Here is a 25,608-nt window from a genome sequence, read left to right as displayed (position 1 = left end):
TGGATGCGTTAAAATATCGAATAATTCTTTTGATAAAGTGGATACTTTTAAATATCTAGGATCAATATTAACAGACGAACATCATATTCACGAAGAAATTAAATATCAGTTAAAATCAGGAAATTCGTGTTATTATTCAGTTCAAAATCTCTTGTCGTGAATTCTGTCGAGGAATTTGAAGCTTAAAATATACCTAGGTATAAAACGATAATCGAGCCTGTTGTTCTGTATGGTTGCGAAACATGGTCGCTTACTTGGAAGGAAGAACATAGATTGAAAGTATTTGAGAACAAGATCCTGAGACGAATATTCGCATCCAAGAGGAACGGGAATGGGGAATGGCGGAAACTTCATAACGAGGAACTACAAAATTTATACGATTTACCCAACATTGTTAGGGTCGTCAAGTCTAGGAGGCTCAGGTGGACAGGTCATGTAGCAAGAATGGAAGAAAGTAGGAACGCTTGCAAAGTCTTAACTGGAAGACCAACCAGAAAACGACCATTAGGAAAACCTAGGCGCAGATGGGAGGACAAGATTGTGATGGATCTCGCAGAAGTGGGAATACAAAATGGAAACTGGGTCCAGTTGGCTGAGGATGGAAGTCAATGGAGAGTTTTTGTGAACGCGGCATTGAACCTCCGGGTTCCATAAGGCATGGAGTTAGTGAGTTAGATCACACAAATAAGACACTATTCATTTCTCCATGAAAGATCTAGGAAAGATAGTTTAGTAATGAGTTCGTATTTTGTTTGTACATTAATATATATATATATATATATATATATATATATATATATATATATATATATATATATATATGGCTGTAAAATTATTCATAAATCAATTTGTTATTGAAACAACCGTTGCGAACTTTCTATCATTTGACTCAATTGGCAATTGTGTGTCCGTCTGTTTTACAATAATTTCGTAAAACTTACCCGATTTTAATGAAACTTGATGCATGCCTTCCTTCAACTTGAAGAAATAACTCTATTGTTTGGGGTTGCAATCCATAATGGAAAAGGAGGTAAAATGCACCCCATGTTTTAAGTTTAAGGTATACATATAAGAATTTTTTTCAATATAAACCACGTAAAATATTAGATTATAACAAATCATAGTTTATAATTTCGTAGGAAATTCTGATCGTTTCCACAATCAGTAAAATCTGTCAAGAATAAAATGATTTAATTTATCCTCTTACCCATGTTCTATGAAAGTTTTCGTTTAAAAATGTTCGATTTTGATGTAATATGATGTACAGTGTTCTTTGAGACTACCCAATTACCCACTTTGCGTGGAGTTAAAATATGTAAAACATAAAATACTGGATATACCCCCTCCCGGTTTTTTAAAAAGAATATCACAATAACCTTCATAAAACTCATTCAAGTTTGATCCAAAATTATGTATATTTTCTTTAACTCGTCCGTTACTCCACCGTTTAGAATTCAAATCAATCAAGAATGAAAGGCTGATTTAACGGGATGGGTTATCTGTCCTTCCTCACGATTAAAAAATAAGATCCATGATATATTTCGTTGAAGTATTATTTTTTTCATGCAATATGGCTTACATTTTTTGACGCTTCACGATCATTCTCACTACTTGGATTTAAAATCAATAGAAAATGAGATAGCGAACTTATTTCCCGGTTAACAAAATATGTTATGTCAACTTTTGTAAAAAATTATTCGATTTTGACACAAACTGCCTTTATTTATTTATGTTTTCACAAAATACTTACTGCTCAGAGTTGATGTCAGTCAAAGTGGAGGATTCACTTCACCCGGCCTCCCTATGAAAAGAATGTTCTATAACAAATGTCATTGACAAAATAGATTTTGGTCGAATTTTTTCTGAGAATTTCCAATCATCCTGATTGCTGGCAGTTGAAATAGGTTAATAATGTGTAAGTGTGCTGTCTTCAATTTTTTATAACATCTTTCCAGTGAAAATATATTAATAGCACTTAGATATTTATAAAACATAATGTGTGTTTTGTTTGAGATTACGGACTTACTTCTATAGTTTGGGGTCGAAATGGTGAAATCGAAAATCGCTCACATCAACAATGCACAGGGTCAATAGTGATTACAACACATTACTTCGTCTTGAAATACTCAAAGCTATAAGGTTTTTCCCTTTTATTTTTTATCTTAGAAATAAACTTGAGTTGTATATGCGATCGTGATCAGCAAGAAATATACTGTAGTAGCCGTTCATTGTCTTTTTAAAATTTATTGATGATAATTACTTCTTTGTTCTTTCGCACATTCTATAATAATTGAGGTCTAAAAAGAAAAGTTCAAATTTTCGAAAATGATTTTTTGGTATATAAATAACGTATTGACAAGCACCAATGTAACCTTGAAAAACTGTGTTCTTATCATATTTAATATTATTTTTTAAAAAATACCCCAATATTGATCTTGATGTATGTGCCAAATTGAAAAAAGATGTTTCCTTGATCTTAATATAAAATATAAAATTAAATGTGTAACTATTATTTTCTTTAAACATGGACAAACAAAAATTTCTATTGATTGGAAATAAAAATAAATCACACTTTTCTTAATTATCCATTTTTTTTTAATATTTCAATTTCACAATCAAACTACAAAACTTACACAAATATTTTTAACAAATAACACATACAAACACAATGAATCACATAACAATACTTGCTTATAACATAGATACAACACAAACACACTGGAAAATATTTATACAAAATTCAGATAATTATATTCATATTTGGCCTGTGTTCATTCTTTACCACACATTCAATATAAATGGTGAATCAACAGTCAAGTTACATAGGAATTGTTCTTTTTCGTTTTAGATCACTATGTACAAGTGAGTTAGTGAAGAAGTATGTCCACGCAAATTGAAAGGGCGGAGAAAGTTTTCCTGACTGACAATCGCAGTTACAGAGATGCAACAGAGGAATACCAAAATAGGGCGCCAGTCACGTAGAATATAGTGACAAAATTGATACAGTGACTTGAGGAAACTGGTAACTTGCACAACAAACCGCATAGCTGAAAACTGAGGACTGCCATAGATGAAGAGACATAAACAAGTGTATTAACATCTATGTAGAAGTATTATCTGACGTCTGTCGATGGAGTATGACGTAAGCCAATTGAATATTTGTAGCATTCTATACAAAGAGAAATGGTTCTCATGCAACATAAAAGTATGATCTTGAAGCTTTGCTGGCGTCTACTATTAATCCAATGTTCTCGGGATTGCTGCCAGAGTGAGTGTTGCTGTGCTGAGCTTTCGTTACCATACAGCGGCAACATCTTCAGAGCTATGAGTATGCTAGCTATGAGCTATAGCTCTGAAGATGTTGCCGCTGTATGGTAACGAAAGCTCAGCACAGCAACACTCACTCTGGCAGCAATGCCGAGAACATTGGATTAACATAAAAGTATTTCATCACTCCGCAGTGAGAATAATCCTGACGTTCCTCGCAATTCTGTGATTGAGTAAGTGATTATATCAGTGACTGTTTCAACTGTTTTGTTCAGAGATGATGCCTTGGTTTGAGCTAATGGGAAAATTACCAAACAAAACTGAAGATATTGAAGTCATGATTCAAATCCTCATGGGACAGATCCTTCTAAAATGCAGAAAGGGGAAAAAAGATCATGTGTTGCGGCAGTAGGGGGCAAAAGATAATCAGCTCGTTTCCCATCAAAGATACTCTTATAGCAAAGAGTTACAAAAACCTGGGAAAAACGTGTTTCCGAGCATATAATTGAAGCTGGCGATTTCTCAGTAATGTTTCAGTAAGACGATGCTCTTCCCCATTATAAGTTAATTGTTCCTGAATAGTGAGATGATAAGTTTCCAGATACATAGGTCAGTAGCCGCGGTTCTGTTAAGTAGTCACAATGACTTCCAGAGTTATCTCCGATGGGTTTCTTCATTTTGGGTCATTTACAGACAGTAGTTTACTCAGTTAAGAATATCCAGCATTTTGTAATACATAGACATGATTGTAGCGAAAGACTCCGAAGCTTCTGGAAAACTGAAAATGCCGTTTACCCGTGTACATATTGAACATATACTATAAATCCCTATTTAACCTGACTTTTGACTCACCATGTATTCTTGACAACACCGTATATAATATTGTCTATAAAAGTAACTAAAACACTACTCCTAATAGTATTCTGATTGGTTGCGCATTAAGGACTAATACAAATTATTCTACCTTAATATTCTCTAAAATTATTATTTCATTTTCACTCATATTTCATCTAGATTCAGTAGACTTCTTTCGAAATTACAAATATAGGATATCAAACAAGGCACATTAACAAAAGTATGGTACAAATAAAACAAATCTTTTCTCTAGCGTATATTTACAAAGAAGTAGAAATGTCTTATCTTTGATTCACTTGCTAAGCATTCCAAGTCAATGAGCAAGCATTTACCTAAGTGTATATGATTTATTTGTACCACATTTGATCTTACCTATCGCGCCCTATTCTTGTAACTTAGAAAATATACAAAAGCTAAATGAAATATTGCTTATAACGAAACGATCATTATTCGAAATATTAAGGTTATAAATTTGTTTATTGTACTATTTGTTCAAGTTCAAAATGCATTATAATAACGTTTAAGTACTGTTATGACTTTTTTTTTTTTAATTCTTATGTTCTAATGAAACAATATTACTATTAATCGAACACTGATTTCTTAAACTAAAATGTGCATTGTCACAACACTAGATATGTTGAAATGAAGAGTAATGAACAACCTCCGTTTTGTTCTCTTCAATATTTGAAACGAGATTTAATTACCACTCAAAATGAAAAGAAATATTTCAATTTTCTGGTAGTAATTCATCATAAGGAAAACTTAAGGTTATTTGGTTGGCTATTTTCCGTAATTCATCAGAAATTGATTTTTCCAAGGTTGGTTTTAGAATCTCCAAAAATTCTTCCCAATTAGAATTAATAACTTGGTTTGTCAGCTCACCTGAAATGAAAACAGTTTATGTCTATAAGATATTGATTCAATGGACTGTTACACGCACTAATCACACATATAGTTTATTATAACACATATGATTTTATATTGCACTCACGCCTAACAAACTGAAACCAGATTTATTTTTCTGATGTATTACATTTTAACTTTTATTTTTTGTATTGTAACGGTTTAATTGTGTCTATCTTATTGTTAACTCTTTCGCTTTCTCATTGATTTATATTCATAAATGGGCTACAATGCTGTTGGATTCAACTCAAGCATAATTGTTGAATCTGCTAATGAGTGTGAATAATTAGTAAAATAATCGCATATAATCGCATAATAAATAACAACATAACAATTATTTTGTAACTATACATACAAACATCCCAACGGAGTATATTCTACTGTACATTCAAACACACTTCTCAAGGATATATGAATAAAGTGGATATCTATTAAGAGAAAAAAAGGAGAGGTGATTAATTTGTGTATGTGAGAACAGTATTTAAGGTGCCTTGCAAGTGGATAGATTATCCAATGCTTAATGTAGTAGCGAAGAGGAAAACAAAGTTAGGCCTCACTAGACTTGGTGGTAAGTTTATGTTTCCCAACAAAAAGTACGTGTGATGAGTATTTGGTGTTTGCTGTTCTGTTCTCATGAAAAAACAGAAAGTTTAGAGAAATACTTTAATGGATTCAGAAGATCCATCTTCTGCTTACGAAACTAAAGATTATGGAGGAGATTCCCAAATTGATAAACAGCTGATAGAGATGTAGTATAATGGAAGAATCCAAAAGTGATTATTATTGATATAACATTACGCCTGGAATAAGAATATTCACTTGGTGTAAGAGTCTATTTAGAAAAAAAGAGTTTCCTGACTTCTTGCATTATTTGTTTTGTAGTTCATGCAAAGATGTTGATAGATAATGTATTAACTTTTATTGTTCGTGTTCTTAAAGAAATATAATTTAATATTTAGTGGACACATTGCTAAATATACAATTGCACTGTTGGTAATGATGTCTTCTTAATTAAAGTAGAAATTATTAGATGACAATGAACAGAAAATAATTTTACAAATAAACAGATAAATAAATAAGTAAAGTACGCCAACTATTCTTGGTTTAAATAGCTGAAAGGAGTAAAATTATATACATAAGAAACTATGATTGCTTACCCATAAATCTGTTTCCATCAAACAAATTTTCCAATCTTAACTTTGCACGTCCAATTTCAATGGAGAGATCGAAGTCTTTGATTGAGAAATATTTCTCATCATTCTTCTCAATTATATCTCCTTTCAAAACAACATGACCTTTAACATCAGCTGGAAATAAGATAAAAATCAATTGTTAAGTACATTAACTTCAATAAGAAGCAATTTATAGCAGAGAAGAAACATTTTAAATTTAATATTTAAATGTATTTCATCCATTAGAGTGGACATAAATTGATTATCAATTAATTTTCATAAAGTAAAAAATATTTGCCCTGGAATACTCAGACTGTTTCTATAACCTTTAATTCGCAGATAAGGTGCTGGTGAACTCTAGCTACATACTTCGTATTTTTATAACTAAATTTAATAGGATTTTTTTTTTAATTTTAAATCTAACACGGCATTTTGAGATGGGATTCTTAGCAAATCATAATTACTAACACAAATTAAGTAGACTTATATTTAAAAAAATATAAATATAAATCGGAATGTTGTATTTATTCTGATCTGAATTTTGGCGGACTGATCATCAAAACTGTCACAGTCACTTACTTCGCCAGCAATATTATGTACATCATCTCCAAAGTCACTATCAAATAAGTCAAAGCGATTCACAGTGGCTTAATGAAAAAATAAACAGTTATTAAAATACTTCAAATAAAAAACGTAGTCAGCAGTACATAGATGGGAGGGGGCCAGAAAATCTCAAATAAAAACTATAGACAATGAAAATCTAACAAACTTCAATTCAACAAAAACACGACAACACACAGTAGTAGATTATGACTTCAACTAGAAATACAAAACAGCAAGGTACGCTAAAACGTACAGTGTGTAATCTGCAGGTAAACAAAGAACTGCTGGGATTTCCGGCATTCCTCTGTGTATTTCAAAGTTAAATAGATCTAAAGAAGAAATAGGTAAATCCTCGTTTATTTTAAAGAGAAAGGAATAATGCTGTGCTTCCCCATATAAATGAATGAGCTAAGAAACCAAGATAGTGCAGCTATTGAACAGCTAAACATTGCAAAAGATAAGTAGACAGAAATACACTCACATAATCAGCAATAAATTTAATTTCGACGCATACGTCGTCAGGAGTTTGTAAGTGTAAATTCAGCATTCGCTGTTCACTAGAGTATAACACTTAATATAACCCTTATTACCAGTATAGCTTAGTATTTGTTGATAATTTAAAGTTATTTAAAGCAATTCATGCTACATGGAATTGTAAATTTGTCAGAATAGCCGTATAATGTTGATATCAGTAAATAATACCCTATACAAAATTTAAAAATAAGATTATGTGGCATACTATTTCAAATTAACTTATTAAAAAGGAACTGAAAATGTAAAACCCTTGAGTGTGATATCTCGTAATAGGAAATTGTAGATCACACACATTCAGTATCAATGGCGCACACAAAAGTTCAGAACTAATAATAAGACTTCACAGCTTGAAGCAAATTGAAATTAAATCTTTCAGTTTTACGTCTCACGGTCATGCCGGTTAGGTTAAAGGAGAGACGGTGATGATGAGAAATGAGTGAAATGGTGGAATGAAGAAAGTGGGAGGAAACAGGAGAATCTCGAGAAAACCCACGAGCACGGTGTTTGTCCACCACAAAGTCCACACGGTGCGAGCTGGGATCGAACCAGGAACCCCAAGCACCGGAGGTGAACGCTCTACCACTGAGCCACCGCGCCTCCTTAAAGCAAATTGAAAAAATGTTATGTTATATCAATGGACTAGATCAAAATTAGAGAATTCGTTTAGAGTAGTTTCGTAACACAGAGGAAATGAGTCTCAATTTTGCAAATATTCAAAGAAACGGAAATATCCAAATGCAAAAACTGAAATACGTCATCAAATAAACCTTTGAATAACATTTGGTGAGGGTACAGTAAGAGGTAATGACTTCCTTTTTTACTTAATAAGATACATGATTTTATAATACTCTGAAAAAAAAAAACTAGGACATCCAACACAGGACATAAACGCAAAATTCTGAATTTTTCTTCTGTTAGAAGACTTGTTAAATTTTACGACAGGAAATTAAAAAAATAAAGTTATGGACTAAAAAAGCACACCTGATCAACGAGACACAATAAGCAACCCGTCAAAGTAGCTATTGTCTCTGCTGTTGTTTTTATTGTGGAATTGAAACGTCCAACAATTTGATTACTACGTAATCTTGCATTGAGATCCAGATAGAGGTTTCATTGCGTATTACGTGATTATGCATAATGTCACAACGCCTGACATTGCTTCAGCGTCTACAGAGCACACGACTCTTACACGCAAAATAAGGTGATATTAATAGTTTAATAACTCTTCAATTCTATATATATTTCCATAATGAAAATTCAATAGTGTAGCCATGTGCTCATCTTACTGCAAGCAGATATCAAATTACTGTAAACGGATGAAAATAATCTAGGCTATATTATTGGATGTGATAGTTATGTAAACAATTTCTCGAAATAAAAACTTTCAAATACAGTAACATTTTCAATCTTTTGTAACTTCGTTCTTACTTGTTTCCCAATGTCCATGATACTGTAGTGTCCTCAATCTGTAACACTGGATAATGATTGTTGTATTGTAAGCTTTCATTTAACATGAAAATTGAAATATGTAATAACTTGATGTAGTGTCATTAAAAAGCTTTATGTTGGTTTGGCAACACTGTTTATCTGGTGGTATTGCGGAGTATGTGAAACTTGTCCCCCTGTCGATATTTCTATGTTACAAGATTTCATTAAATTTCATCTATCCGTTTAAAAGTTCTAAGAATATTTCAAGATGAAATGTTCCACCCTATATATATACAGTGCGTTCCACGAATAACACTAAGGCCCGTCTCATGAAGAAAACAAGGCAAATAGAAACATGAAACTTTTTGTAACCTTCAAAGGACATAAAATACAACATTGTGCTGATATGAAGAACTCCCCATTAAAACCCCCATACACTCAAGGGGGTTACGGGGGTAACTACAAAACTTTAAACAGCAACCCCCACCGTGTGTATCTCGTTTGAAAGGGAATCACAGAGGCCAATTTTGGAAACTACATATCGCTAGCGTGTCCTTATCCAACATGGCGGCCATCCGTAAAGTACGGTCGAAGTACGTTTCACGCATAACACTAAGGCCCATTTCCTGAAGAAACCAACGCAGATAGAAACATGAAATCTTTCGTATCCTTCAAGGGACATAAAAGTCAAGATTATGCTGATAAGGAGAATTCCCCAAGAGGGGGACTTAATGGAGTTACAGGGGGTAACTAAAAAATTTTAAATAGCAACTCCCGTCGTGTGGTACTTCGTTTGAAAGCTAATGACGTGTAAAGACCAGTTCTGGAAACTGTTTGTCACTATCGTGTCTCTATCCATCATGGTGGCCATCCATAAATACGGTCGAAGTACTCGTAGTTACCCCTCGTAACCCCCTTAGGTCCCCCTCATGGGGGATTTTCCTTTCATGCTTCTATTTGCCTTGATTTTTTCAGGAGATGGGCCTTAGTGTTATGTGTGGAACGTACTTCGACCCTACTTACGGATGGCCGCTATGTTGGATAGGGACACGCTAGCGACATGTAGTTTCCAAAACTAGTCTCTACACGTGTTTCCCTTTCAAACGAGGTGCCACACAGTGGGGGTTGCTATTTAAAATTTTGTAGTTACTCCTCGTAACTCCCTTAGGCTCTTCTCTTGGGGGATTCTCCTTATCAGTATAATGTTGTCTTCTATATTCCTTGAAGGTTACAAAAGGTTTCATGTTTCGCCATGTTGGACAGGGACACGCTAGCGACATGTAGTTTCCAAAATTGGTCTCTACACGTGATTCCCTTTCAAACGAGATACCCCATGGTGGGGGTTGCTATTTAAAATTTTGTAGTTACCCCCGTAACCCACTTGAGCGCACCCCATGAGGAGTTCTTCATATCAGCATAATGTTTTCTTTTATGTCCTTTGAAGGTTGCAAAAGGCTTCATGTTTCTATCTAACTTGGTTTCTTCATGAGACGTTCCTTAGTGTTATTCGTGGAACGCACTGTATATAGATATATATGTATATCGATTGATAGAGAATATATGCAATCATTTACAGAATAAGAAACACATATTACAAAATTAATTGCAATGACTGTAATAATAATGTACTGTATGTACCTCACATGCCTACAGATGAATTTCAGAAGGTAATAAAAAATGTGTTGCACATATTGCACCATCAATACTACTGTTAGAATATAAACACTAATATTGTCCAGGAAAGATAGCTGGATAAACTAACTGGGGAAATATAATGTTCAATAAATACGTAAATAATAATAATAATAATAATAATAATAATAATAATAATAATAATAATAATAATAATATGAATATGAATATGAATATGAATATGAATATGAAATGAATAATACTCACTGATGTTTCCACGAAGAGGACCATTTCCTTTAATTGGAATAAGCAGAATTCGTCCATTGATACTGTAGTTAGATTCAATGTAGAGGCGAGGTAAATCTAGTTGAATGTCTATAATTTTATTTGGCATATCAGCTCTGGAATTAAACAAAGACGAGTTATTAATTTTAGATATAAAAAAAGAAATAATCATTAAATTATGATTAACAAACTGACTCTTACATAGACTGTCAAAGTAAAGTGTTTATTCATGTTAGAACATTTAGATCAAGACTTTTTTTTTAACAATTAGAAAACATACATAATTCCTTTCAGGGAAAAACATTTTGAATGATTTGAGAGAGGAAAAATGCAAAATACAGATATGCACTAAAATTAAAATAATTATAAATTTTAATGTATCGCCGCTTAATATTTGTATCTAGAGAAGCTGTCAGCCATTCGGAAAAGATCTGCACGAAACAGTATTCAAAATTTATATATATATATATATATATATATATATATATATATATATATATATATATATATATAACAGAGGTAGTTTGCTTTCCCAAGCTTTCCTCAGATATAACAATGATCAAACTGTGCTTTTAAAAGTTTTTTTTTTCCTTTTCTATATATTTCCGGAACAGATGATGACGAATGACTTGCATAATGAAGATGTTAGTTCACTAAGAGGTACATTGATTAGATGTAAACGGTTTGCAGATTATATGAAGAATGTTGTGGAATCTGAAAAGAAAATTTATAAGATGTTAGTAAACTGCAAAAAATATGGGATGAAAATAAACGTTAAAAAGAAAGACATGGTGATTGGAACGAAGGGTCGGTATCGAATATAAAAGTAGAAGGGGAGAAAGTGGAACAAAGCAAGGATAGGAATAGCGAAAGAATCATTTAAGAAGAAAACAAATGTGGCTGTTCTTGAAAGCGAGTTAAGAAAAAGATTATAAAATGTTTTATGTGAAGCAATGTACTCTATGGATCAGAAACATGTGCATTACACAAATGCATAATCGATTTAAAGGAAGAAAGAAAAGAGGAAGGTTTCGAAATGTGGGTGCCGGAAAGAACGGAAAGAATTAGCTAGGTCGAACGGAAAACGAATAAGGAAGAGTTAGACATTGTATGGGAGAAAAGAATAATTTAGACGTAATTAAAAAGCTGAAAAGGAACTCTCATGAAATATATGCTAAAAGGTACGGTAGCAGAAGATAGACGGAGGAGAAAAGAGGTTGCAGTTGATGGCCGGTGTTAAAACAGAAAATTTTTAGGTGAAGATAACGAACTTAGGTGCATGAAAGCTTCTAAGTTTGTAGCAAATGACTTGCTAATAATGGCAGAATACCTATGATGATGATTTTCCTTTCAACTTAACACTAAGTATATATTTGGCATACTACATATTTTAGTCCCGCTACACTATTTAAAATAAATAATTTATTTTAAAACATGTGGTACAGCAGAGAGAGTATATCATTCTAGCTCATGCTGTCTTACTTAGTGCTTTATTTGTGGGTTCCTAGAGAGAATCGTCTTGCAAGCTATCAAATTTCCACAAATTAGTGAATTTTCTAAGGAGAAAGAGAAAGCTTGTTTTGCATTTTTCTAAAGTGTTACTATGTTACAATAAAATTCATACATTGTTGGTATATAGTATACCTAGAACAAGGAAAAGCACTAACAACAATACCTATCTCTTTATATTTTACTTCAGAATAGTGAATCCATCTGAGGATATGCTATACTGGTATTTTTACAAAATAAACACGTGTAAAGTTATCCTACTATGACGATGTAAAGATCACTGTTTGTGAAGACCATGGTAAAATGACAATAATAAAAAGAATTTTATCATGTAATGTTGAAATGCATACGTTTGTAATGTAAAGTAACTCATAAGATGAGAAACCTTTAAATAATAATAATAATTACTTCTCTATTATTTTATGATGCTTAACTGACTTTAAAACAGTGAAAGCATTTGAAGAGATACTTTCACAGACTGAGAAAATAGGGTTAATTGTGAAGGTGTGAAAAGAGTAGTTAGAAGTAAAACATTCTTCGGTTTTCTTTGCCTTACAAAAATAAATTTGTGATCTTCCTTCGATAAATGGAAAGAAACTAGTTCAATACTAGAGTATCTTTTACATACTTTTAGAAGAACACGTTACTTAAATTTTCTTTTTCAACCTGTGGAGGGAGATTTGATTATACATTACTGAGCTGATATTTTTACAAGAACATTTTTCTAGAAAACGCTCATTTATTTGTTCTCGACTAATGAAAAGATGCTTTTGATTATATATATATTACTGAACTAAGTCAATATTTATGCTGTTTCGAGAACCGTTTACTTGTTTTCTTGACCAATGGAAAGAAACTTTCACTATATATTACTAAACTAGTTTAATACTAGGATATTTTAAAAACTCTTTTTAAGTTCTTTTTTTACTCCTGAAATTGAGAACATTACTTTGAAAACTAGTTTTGGATAGTGATTCATCTTAGTCGAGTTTTTTAATTAAACTTAATGATGTCTGGATAAAAATAAGGAATATCGAGGGGATTTACTTTCAAGATGTTCTAACGCTGATCTATATCAATGGTATATGTTTGAAAAAACTACGATAATTAGTTTTATTTATCATTTGATATTATTATATGATAATGCAGTGATCGTTCGACATTGAAATTGAAATTATAAAAGGTCTTTTATTAGAAGCGCGTGTAGGACTTTACGATTTCGTTCAATATTAATGAAAAGTGTTCATAATTTCATAATAAAATGACTTATTAAATACAGTATTAGGACTGCGAATCATTTATTGTACAAACTCTCAATTTTTATTTATTTATTTATTTTTGTAATGCTAATTTTTCGGTTCTTTATTACAAGAGAAAATACGAAGGCGCTTTACATAAATGACACAAAATACAAATATTTCCTCTCTGAGCATTAACTCGTACTTTAGCTCACATAAATATGGTTTCTTCTCGTACTTTAGCGTACATAAATATAGTATCTTACATGCAATTAAACAGTTTTCTTTTTGTCTTATTGATGAGAACTTATGGTAAACTCATTACAGTAATAAGTAACTTGATAAAAGAAAATATGTTATCCTATAGAATATGTTAATGATCAGAAAGACAAATTTTTACTGTGTCTTATTTACTGTAAACCCTTCCGTGTTTCTCTTGCAATGATAAAATATAGGAGAACATGCAGGGCGTCCACAGTAAGTGACTTGTTATAATTATTATTACTTGAATTCTATTTATAAAAGAGCTATAGAATTATTAAAGCAATATTTACTTGTAACTGTATTACATTATGGAATCTCTTGTATTTGTTAAAGTGAAAATAATTAATTATATATACCATCCAACTTCTTTCTAGTGGGTTCTATTAGTGACCTTATATCGTACAATGTTATTAATCTCAAGAAATTATATAATTTAGGAACTGCATTTATTCTTTATAAACTCTTAATCATATATTACTTCTTGACTTAATTATTTAACTTTATTCCACATTAATTACACTCAAAACTATACGCAAACTCAACCACGAACATTAAACAACTAGTAAGAACAAACTTTTACATATTAAACCCCAAACAAATCAACAAACTCCCTAGCAACCAGTTTTTGTATCTTCTATATAATCCTAACATTGCCAAGAACCGTATGCTTTTATGGCAATTATCGTCCCACATTCTTAAATTTTACTTTCCAACAGTATTAAATTCAATATAATGTAGACATCCAGATAATAATCACGATAAATTACTAGAAGCATTGGGTTCTAAAATTTCAACTAATTATCTTAAACAAAACACCTGTTCTATATTGAAAATATAGAGCATGTTCAATTTTTGTGTTGAATGACATGCAATTCGATGTATCGGAATAGCCCGGGAAATTGTTGCAAAGTATAACTTGCAAGGATTGCGTAATGTGACATAGTCTTTATGTTATTTTTTGTCTCACATTAAAACTCGAAATGCCAAATGCTTAATATATTATAGGATAGTAAATATATACTAATATAGAAATAAGTAAACAGTATTACTAAACTCAAACATATTAGTTAGTTTTAGCGATACCGCAGTGAGTATTCAACGTTGGAGAAAGAAGAGAATGGAAAATGAAACAGTCTAAATGTGTAAATTGTCTTATACTGTAAATCTTACATAATATCATGTATAATAAACTGAAGAATAATGATAAAAATGCACATTGATTATAGAACTTACCTTAACTGTTTAATAACAAAATTTCCAGGACCATAAACCGTAATATTTCTTGCAACTGCTCGAAACTTTGCAGCCTCAGATCCTGCTGCTTTGCCTAGTTGGATCTCAGGTAGACTAAGCGGTTCTAAAGGTGGGACTTTGAGATCTGGTATTCCTGGAATAATATTGATTTCAAGTCAGTGCCCATATTGACTGCTAAATATATTTCTTAATTTATTATATTTCAAGTATGATGATCAGATCCAATTTTATCTGAAAGAGTTTAGTCCACTTGAAAGAGTGTAAACAATATTTTCAACAAAAGAAATACTGACCAAAGCTTAAACACAAACTGTTAAACTATGATGTGTTGCAGTTTCAGATGTCTACCATATCCTTCATCAGACGCTATATAGATACTATAGTCTATAGTGTATATATAATGTCTAATGAAGGATATGATAGATACCCAAAACTGTAACACATCATAGTTTAAAATACAGTTTGTGTTTAAGTTTTGGTCAGTATTTCTTTTTTCTTTTTCTTTTTTTTTTTTTTTTTACAATATCTAATCCAAAGCCATGGATACTGTTAATATTTTCAAAAATGTTTTTTTTATTTTTTTTATTGTTATTTATTTAAGTAAGTTACGGTCATAGGACTTCAAAAATGAACAATGCAGAGTGAGAAGTAAGTTCTAGAAGGAAATTGTGCAAGGTTATTTCATCATTCACTTGATTGTACTTAAAGAAAACCGTAGAAAATCCATTAGAATAGTAAACCACTGAAATCTAATTCGAGACCTTCTAATTGCAAAGAAAAAACTCTAATCGAAACACTCTTTAAAAATTAAAATAAGAAAAAACATCTCCTAAATATACATAAAAACCTTGTCTTTTTAATTTTATAGACTCAAAAATTAACTTATAAAAATAGAAACTGATACCACTGTACACTTAAATAATGAAACTAGAAGTGATAAAAGACTCACATTAAATTCTTAATTAATCGACAACAAATGTGCAAAACTTCCTGTTGCATGTTCTTTAATCAATAAACTTTATAATGATTAAATCGGTTTGAGTACAGTTTCCTGTAACAATGAAATATTACTATATACAGGGTGTTCCAAAACAACACCAACAACGTTTGGGAGGTGATTTTTTACACCAAGATAAGACAAAAAGTAAAGACCAACCTGGGTGCACAAATGCTTCCTTTCGGTGTTATAGGCTGCCGAAAACATGAAAAATGAACTTTAAAGGCCCATAGCTCCAAAACTATGGGACCTGCCGTAGTCGGGTCAACACTTCACTTAGGAACTAATATGTGTCCTATCCAAATATCCATGTTTCAGAATCCTGTGGTACTTCCGCAACAATTTTTATAAAGGTAGTTGGTGTGTACTTCAATTTATATGCCCGTTGCCAAACTCCCTCCATAAAAATTGTTGTGCGAGTACTACAGGATTGTGAAACATGGATATTTGGATAGGACACATATTAGTTCCTAAGTGAAGTCTTGACTCGACTACGGCAGGTCCCATAGTTTTGGAGCTATGGGCCCTTAAAGTTTATTTTTTCATGTTTTCGGCAGCCCATAACTCCGAACTCTTGACCATGTTAGTGTACCATCCCTAATAACAGCTATTAACAAACTCACTCATATACTACAAAAGCAGCAAGTGCTCTGAATCTAACCACGTTTTACTCTCAGTCATAAAATTAATACGATTACATACATTTTCATCTCCCAACACTTTGTATATTAGAAAATGTATCCTTGTCGAAAGTTAGCTTTTAAACTGGACTCTAAATATTAAGAACTAATATTGACACAGTACGAACTTTTTCTTCTTAATTGTGTGCACTTGCAAACATGACTTCTGATGTTCTCATGAAGATTAAATGTGGCGGAAAACTCAAGTAGAATTCCGGCATAACAAAATATCGTGCAACTAATAATCTATGTTCGTACGAAAATAAACTTTCTTGGATCACTATTGACAAAGTATTATTGTAATTAGTATTATTAATAATAAATTTGTTGAACATGGTTGCATCAGCAAAACAGAAGCCCACCAGGTTTTTTTAAGATCCATATACTCAGAGCTAATTTCAGATCAATCATTTTCGAATTTCTGAGACAATGGAGTCTTTTCTATGAAGAATGGGATTGATGTTCCCCTAATATTTTATCCTCTACTCTAACATAAAATCTGAAATAACTATTTACCGAGTCTTCGGAACCTTATAAAGATTGCTAATTGTCACTGCGTCACCGTGACGGTTCTGACAAAAGTGATCATATTTTCGAAGCAAATATATGGTGATAAAAATGTGATAAATGGCTTCTGCTCTAGATTATGGACACCAAGCTTATTCCTAAAGATAGAGAACATTTGTAGCTGTATTCTTGCTGTATTCATATATTTACAAAATCTCGAAAGCACCTTTGACAAACTATTATTGCCGATAGAACACAAATTATGCTTTACTTGGGCTTCTCTTGTTTTTCTAGCTTAAATCTGCAATATTTTCGTGATTTATATAGATATATTACCAAAAAATAGTTATTTCCATTCGAAGATACCAAATTTAATTTATTACACAATTCTTTGATGGATTTTTGTATATAAATGAAATCCCTCGTTTAACTTTCCACGATTACATATTTTAGTTTAAAGGAGATGAGTGATAAATGAGAGCAAAGGATTATGGAATAATATATAGAGTGAGAAAGTAGGATACAAAAGAATCTCGAGAGAATCCAGGGATTTGGAAAATATAGCTTAGAACTTGTTATTTTCATTACGAACCTACAATCTACTAAAACCTTAAAATTCCTAGCACAGGCTGAGAAAAAGACAGCAACAACGATCACCGAAATTTCAGTAGCAATTAAAAAAAAAAAAGTCAGAATGTGTCCTTTTCATAATATGATGAAATCAGATGGCCTGATATCGAATTAGAAGCCCTCAAACCACAAGTGACGCTCCATTACTTTGCAACTCTGTCTTAATATTTTTTTATGTGTGTGTGTGTTTTCTGATTTGCCAAGGACATCAAGAACGTTAAGAAATAAATTACTATATATATATATATATTACTAGAATTTCATTTGATGAGACTTAAAAGTAAAACACAGATCTTAGTAGAAGTGTTTCTGACGTAATAATCTGTGCAGGAATAAAAGATTATATATTGTCTCTTGGTTCACAGTGATAACTTAAATTTTTATTATAATTTAGTATAAGGCTCATATTCTATGTAGATAACCCATTCTTTCTGTAGGCAAATAGTCTCAAGAGTTTTCTCTCTCTCTTTTTCTTTTTTTTTAAATACCACTATACTTTTGAATAATCAGTGTTCATACGATAGTTATATACTCTAGTTTTAGTCTCACGTAAGTGAAATACATTGCAATAATTTATAATCAGTATAAAAGTTTCTACATTATCTCACGATAAAATTCAGAAATAAGCATTATTTCGTACTCCTTCAGTGTGGTACTTAAAAGTCTTCCAAGATCTTGACAAATTTGGACTAGGATATCACAGTTTGACACCTATATTTCTTCACTGTTACAATAGTCAAAAAAATAATTTTAAGAGTAAACTCGAAGCTATTATCTATTGAAATAATCCAATATCTGAGCAATATACAGTGTTTTACGCCCTACTATGTCAAAAAAATATATGACATCAGACTTACGTAATGGATAAAATAGAAAATGAAACAGTTCATCATGAAGACACCATATATCACAATCATCAATATGAAAATCTAGTAAATGAAATAAAAAAGGATCGTCATAATCCAACTTTACCCATAATATAATAATCTACACCATCCATAATATAATAATCTCTTAATCCAATCCTAATTAATCTTAATCTTAAATTATTCCTAATTATTCTTATTCTTAATTTAATCTTAAATCATTCTTAACTTAATCTTAATCTTAATTTAATTGGATTTCACTTAATCCAATTAAAAATCAAGTGTTTTTAAGATATTTTACGTTTCAGTTATCATAGACACTTATCACTGAAGATCAAAAGGGAAACAAAAAGTGTGAAGAAAATTGCAAAGCAGGCAACAGTGCATATTACAGTTAGATTAATGCGAAATATGCAAAAACACGTATAACAAAGAGTATATACCTTAATTTAGTGTCTTCCTTGGAAACTACATCTTGACATTACTTTCAAGACAATCTCTTGATTCATCTGATGATGCCTAACTGAATTAAGCGAAACCCTCTAGAAGTTATTTTTAGCGAGTGTTCAGATAGGGTATTTTCATAATTTTAGTATAAAAGAATATGTCTATCAAGCAAAGTACCAAATATACACAACACTTTATATCTTTCCTATTTTATTCCTTTTCAAAAAACATAATCAAATCGGTGAGATTTCATTATATATATCTTTGCAACCTCTTCTAAGAATTTCACAGATGATATATAGGAACCAGTACTCTGATGATTTTACTTGTACATTTAAAAAAAAGATACACTGAATCAAAAACTAATAATAAAATACAATAAAAGACTATCCCATACATTACATACGAGTATTATTTTCAACTATATAAGAGAAACTTTAGTTCATACCTGTAAGAAGTAGAGGTCGTATCGTTTCTACTGAATCCATAAGACATTTGTTCAAGTCAGGATCATTTCTTTTACAAACGTGAATGTAATCAGCTGAAAAATAAATAAATAAAAATTATGATAATGATAATCCAGAAATAAATTTTGTGTTCAAATGAAGACCTTCGAGTTTTGAAAAAAAAAAATAATAACAATTTAAAACGTTTTAGGAATGTGCGACCATTATATCATAGAATTAAATATTGTCACGATTCACTGAAATTTAGGGCTGGTATAAGGATTTTCGATTTTAAATTAGCTTAAATCGAGTAGTGAAGATTACCTGCAAAAAGCAATTGACCAGAAATCGTAATGATCGATATGGAACAACTCAGACTTCAATTTTAGTGACTTCAATGACTGGAATTTTATGATACAGAACAGTAACATCAAGCTACCACACTTTTCTCAATTTGATCACAGACAGAACAAGAAAAACATTTACAGTTGCTAGCAAAAGGATTACTCGCCCATACATTTTTCCATAACATAACAATATATATAGGCTATATATATATATATAATAAAAGGCAATTTAAGTACAGCGTGCTGTGAGTTAGACAAAGCAATATCCTTTGTAAATTAGAAGAAGAAAAAAGTACTCAAATAGTTTGGTTAATTTTGAAAGAACTCTTACAGGTGGTCATCAAGATTTACTGCCAACTGACAGTGGTTTCTCACAACAAGTATCACCTCTAAATATTTTGAATCCCAAGAATGAAGTGGTACACTTGTTGCTTTTCTTGAAGGACCTAATTATTTTTTCTTATAGCGCGGAGTACCTCGCGTGGCGATCGTCCTACTTGCCTTACCCACAAACGACTCTTCGTTGGTGACTAATTTTAACTCATTAGTTCTGAGAAAATTTGTTCATTTTAGAATATCATTCAGGTTCACTTCCTTCATGATTTGGCACTCGTCTTCGATGAAAGTTGTCAATTCTGTTTCGGCGTGGCTGACGTACCACAGTTCTTGATGCTTCTGTAGCTAATCGTTGGGCCTATTAATGTCGCTTCACTTGCATGGTCGTGAAACCGCCTACTTTAATGGAAATGTAAGAATAGTTTTGAAGGCTTAGGGTAGTGTTTGAGCTCAAATAAAATTTCGTTCTTCAGCACAAGATAATAGTGTTGCGTACACACACACACACACACACACACACACACACACACACACACACACACACACACACACACACACACACACATACACACGTGCGTAACATTAAGCATATAGCAGGCTTCTCGTATTGTCAACAAATTGTTGCAGTCAGTTGACCATCAGCAGTCTACTTCCGTAATAGTTACGAATGTCACCACTCAGCAGTGCTTGACTCAGTCCTACTTTTAAAAACCCATTGTAGGTTGTAGACACGAGAAGGAGAATGAATATTTGATAATGCTATAGAGACAATCGAGAAAAGAAACAAGTACAAACGTGGTGGTGGTGGATATATTTGAACTCCAGCTACTTTCTGACAGGCAGAGAAAGTATTCTGTAAAATACTCCGAGTATGTTTTTAATCCTGCTACGAAACGTTAAGAACCAGTCTTATTGTCTTATTTTATTTCAAGTATACTTAAAGAGTGTGGTAGCGCTTTTGCTTTTAATTCATCAAATGAAGTAGAATATGCCATACATAGTTAAACTTTATTTATTAATAGCTAATGTTTAGTAAGATATAACATTAGTGAAACACCCAACTCTTTTTCTTTCTTTCTAGTTCAAATATTTTTAAAAAGAAGGAAAAAACTCCGCTGAAGCACGTGTTTAATTATTTCAAATCAAAAGTCCAAATACTAACAGTAACTTTCTAATCTTAAAGAATTCCGAGATACCTTCGTCTTATTATAATAATTGCAACTCATATTGCACCTCTTCCACATTCAATTTTGAACAACTTTTTCTTCCCTTCGAGGTAATATACAGATTTGTCTTTAATTATTTTAAAGGAAAAGTTTAAATGTCGAGTTTCATGTTTCTAAACTTAAGAGATTCCAAGATACTGATATCTTATTGTAACAATTGTAATCGCCATCCCCTATGATTCCCTGTTAGGTGCAATATCAAAAAATGCTGAAATGCATGTTCAATTATTTTAAATGACAATTCCAAATACTAAATGTCATCTACCCTTAAGGGATTCTGAATTATGGACATCTTATTATAGTAACTTCAAATTTTTAGCTCAAGCAGTCCATCAGTAAGGATTTCTACTTTTATACAGTATGGCGCTAAATTCGCTGTACAAAAGTAGAAGAGTGATTCCTGGGAGTAAAACAAACAAAAAAGTTCCAATAAACATAGGGCGAAAACCCCATCGTTTTCGTGTTATAGTCTGCCGAAATCACGAAAAAATGAATTTTAAAGGTTTATACCTCCAAAACTATGGGGCCTACCTTGAAAAAAATGAAATGAAATCTTTGAGTTTTACGTCCCACGGTTATGCCGGTTAGGCTAAAGGAGACGGTGATGATGAGAGATGAGGGAAATGGTGGAATGAAGAAAGTGGGAGGAAACGGGAGATCCCCGAGAAAACCCACGAGCACGGTGTTTGTCCACCACAAAGTTCACTTGGCCGGGGCTGGGATCGAACCCGGGACCCCAAGCACCAGAGGTGAACGCTCTACCACTGAGCCACCGCGCCCCCCAGGGCCTACCTTGGTCGGGTCAAGACTTCACTTAGGAACTAGTATGTGCCCTATCCAAAAATGCGTGTTTCAGAATCCTGAGGTGCTTCCACAACAATTTTTATAGAGGGAGTTTGACTACGGGCCTGTGATATAAAGTACTCTCCAACTACCTCCACAAAAATTGTTCCGTGAGTACCTTAGGATTCTAAAACATATATTTTTGGATAGAGCAGATACTAGTTCCTAAGTGAAGTCTTGACCCGACTACAGTAGGTCCCATAGTTTTGGAGCTATGGACCTTTAGAATCCATTTTTTCATGTTTTCGGCATCCTATAACACGTAAACGATGGGGTTTTCGCCCTATGTTTATTGGAACTTTTTTTTTGTTTGTTTTACTCTCAGGAATCACTCCTTTGCTTTTGTACAACGAATTTAGCGCCATACTGTATATAGGACGCTCGGGAAAAGACAATGATATGTCACATTTTCTAACTTTCGAGTAAACTGAGAGAGAAAGTTCAACCTTTCCATGCAACGGAATGTAATGAGTCTTACCAAACAAGATTCTCTTGCCATCTGCAGGTACATTTCCAAAATTAAACTACTTGTATGCTATCCTGTGGTTCCATCTCAACTCATTCCTTTTAATTTGACCGGAAGTGGCGCTTACCATTATGTTCTCCCGAGCCATTAATATATAGAGATTCTTTTATATAGAGAGAGGTTCTTCTACGCAGGGAGACTACCTTAATTTCTCTCAGTTAAGAAGACATTTTACGCATTCCAGTTCTAATGTTATCTCTTGTAGCCTAACAGGTTGCTTCCTCGGACATACTCCTACGGCATGTCGAGGAAACAATAAGTAAATAAGTAAAATAAAACTCCGCACGGTATTTTCAGCAGTGAAAAATTCTATTTCCATTACTTGTATATATATGTGGTGGGTCACAAGTCATTTGGCAAAAATGTATTTCAAATAAATTATTTTCAAACCACAAGACTGAAGTTATTACAAATGTATTACACAATTATTTTAGTTTACCCAAATCAAGTGTTCTGTCCTCCGTTATTTTCAATGCGCAAATCGTCTTCACCACAGAAGAAAATATTGCATCACTAATATTGCTAAATGATCACTGATCAGCTTCAGAAGTAATTAGCATTAGATTCGTAAATTTATGTCAGTTAATTGTTCAAGTTAGGGATTGCTTATCGAGATGCAAGTACAATGTTTGAAGAATGATGACAAATAACACAACCATACATTGGTAATTGTGCTCATTTAACGAGCACTTTTGAAGCACGAATACAGGTTTACGCGTTTGATAACTTAGTTGTAAGCTTACTTAATTACAAATGTTGAAAGGTCTTAATTCTTTATAAAATCATTTCTCAATTCTTTATAAAATAATTTCTTACAAGGTAATATTCACGAACCACATTATAACGTATTTTTAAAATCAATCAGCTACTGACACTCTAGTCAATTGAACAGTGGCGAAGCGTGCTGAAAAAATTGTATAGACACATAACACTACACACACATACACACACACACACACACACACACGACATAAAAAGCCATGCAAATACAGTGAAACCTCTCAATAACGGATACCGATAGAACAGTTATTTGTTCATAAATGAGAAATATTCCAGACTGCATGAATGTAGATTACTGACAGTTTATGCTATAATTATATACAATATATAGTAAATATATTAGTTATGGATGTAAATATAGGTTAAAGTAGGCATCCATAGTAGAATGAAAAAGGCAAAGAAGAAAACAAACAACAGCATTTGTTACGGATATGAATGCCATTGTCTTGGAAATTCAGTTATATTTCGTCAGAAAGAGCTCGGCAGAGTGTTCATGTTAGCTCAGTGGTAAAGTGTGGGACTTCTTGTCCTGACTTCGATTCTGTTTGGGAGTTTTTGTTGTAATATTATATTTCTAAATGCATGAATAATTATATAAAATAATTACAACATATTAGTAGTATACATATTCGTACAACCATTTTAAGACATATGTAATTATTATGTCTAAAATATAATATTTGAAATGGTTGGGTTTAGACAGAACGTCTGTATATTATAGGTGAATGTTAAATACAAATTAAGAAAATTGTGTAATGGTAATACCTAAGTGTGTGTATGTGTAGCGTATTTGTCTGCAGCTACTTATCTTACGGATGTTACTTCTCAATATTCTCTTTACAGCATGGAATTTACTTTCTTGGCGTAAGGAGAAAATGCAGGTATAAACAGAGAATATCCGGAATAGGACCGTAGTCCCAGATAGGAAGTTCACTTATCCCCACAACCATGTCCACAGCAAATTGGCGATCCCACAAACTACTTTAAGAGACTAAATTGTGCTTTAGGAAGGAAAGTCGAACTTCTTTCCACAGCTTTTCACCTCAATATATATATATATATATATATATATATATATATATATATATATATATATATGTGTGTGTGTGTGTGTGTGTGTGTGTGTGTGTGTGCGTTCCAGCGTAACTCTGGAACACCTGGAGTAAATTTAACCAAACTAAGTACACATATTACTTACAGTTTAGAAAAGAGTAGTACTTCAGGGAAAGAGTATCTAGTACACCCAGGGGGAATGGGAAAAGGAGATATAAAAATGATTGAAAACGACCGATATTAGTGTCGAATTCATAGTTTTTGATGTCGATGAGGTGAAAAATAACACTTCCGATGCCGTTTAAATCCAAATTCAGCTTTCGTTAGTATTTCTGAGGGAGAATGGTAACATATAAATATAATTGAAAATGACCGATATTAGTGTCGATTCCATGGTTTACGGGGTCGCTTAGATAAATAGTGATACTCTCAATGCTGTTTAAGTCCGATTTAAGTACCATTTACATCTAGGTCACATACAGAAATATCGAAATCGACCAATGTTAATGTCGCATTACTAGTTTTCAGCGTCCCGCGTCGCTAAGTTAACTAGTGGCAGTTCTGATATCATTTAAGTCAAAGCTTAGTCCCCAGTGTTGGTAAGACCCCTTTATCCCTCCTAGGGGATTTGAGGGGTAGACATAAAAGTTATTAAAATACCGATATTAATGTAGATTAATTCATGGTCTTTGGAGTCTTTTGGACAAAGAGTAACACCTCAGATACATTTAATTTCAAGTACAGTCCCATTAGCACCATGAAAGAGAGGTGAAATTGTGGCATGAAAAATAATTTAAAAAGACCGATATTACTATTGAATCCATAGCTTTCGGGGTCGTCAAGTTAAGTGGTAGCAGTTCCGATGACCTTTAAGTTCAGCCTCCAGTAGGGGTAAGACCCCTACCACACCTTGCGAGAGTAGAAAGGGTAACATATAAAATAACCGAAAACGTCCTATGTTAGTGTAGAATCCATAGTTT

The 25,608-nt window shown here is 32.5% G+C and overlaps 1 protein-coding gene across 1 annotated transcript in view; it reads right to left on the bottom strand.

Annotated features, from left to right (window-relative positions):
- Window positions 1–2,588: 2,588 nt before the first annotated feature.
- LOC145693414 (circadian clock-controlled protein daywake-like) overlaps window positions 2,589–25,608 on the bottom strand; it is a 41,356-nt gene continuing 18,336 nt past the window's right edge. The window contains exons 2-6 of the mRNA XM_081769386.1: window positions 19,520–19,612; window positions 14,924–15,077; window positions 10,662–10,795; window positions 6,183–6,332; window positions 2,589–5,004 (exon numbers count right to left, since the gene is read on the bottom strand). Of these exons, the coding sequence (XP_081625512.1) occupies window positions 4,850–5,004; window positions 6,183–6,332; window positions 10,662–10,795; window positions 14,924–15,077; window positions 19,520–19,612 (686 nt within the window). The 3' untranslated portion in view covers window positions 2,589–4,849. The remainder of the gene's footprint in view (window positions 5,005–6,182; window positions 6,333–10,661; window positions 10,796–14,923; window positions 15,078–19,519; window positions 19,613–25,608) is intronic.

This window comes from Thermobia domestica, chromosome 8 (genome assembly GCF_964235325.1).
Source record: "Thermobia domestica chromosome 8, izTheDome1.hap1.1, whole genome shotgun sequence".
In the NCBI taxonomy this organism is placed as follows: Eukaryota; Metazoa; Arthropoda; class Insecta; order Zygentoma; family Lepismatidae; genus Thermobia; species Thermobia domestica.
The sequence above is the reverse complement of the archived record's forward strand: the minus strand, read 5'-3'. Positions and strand labels throughout refer to the sequence as shown.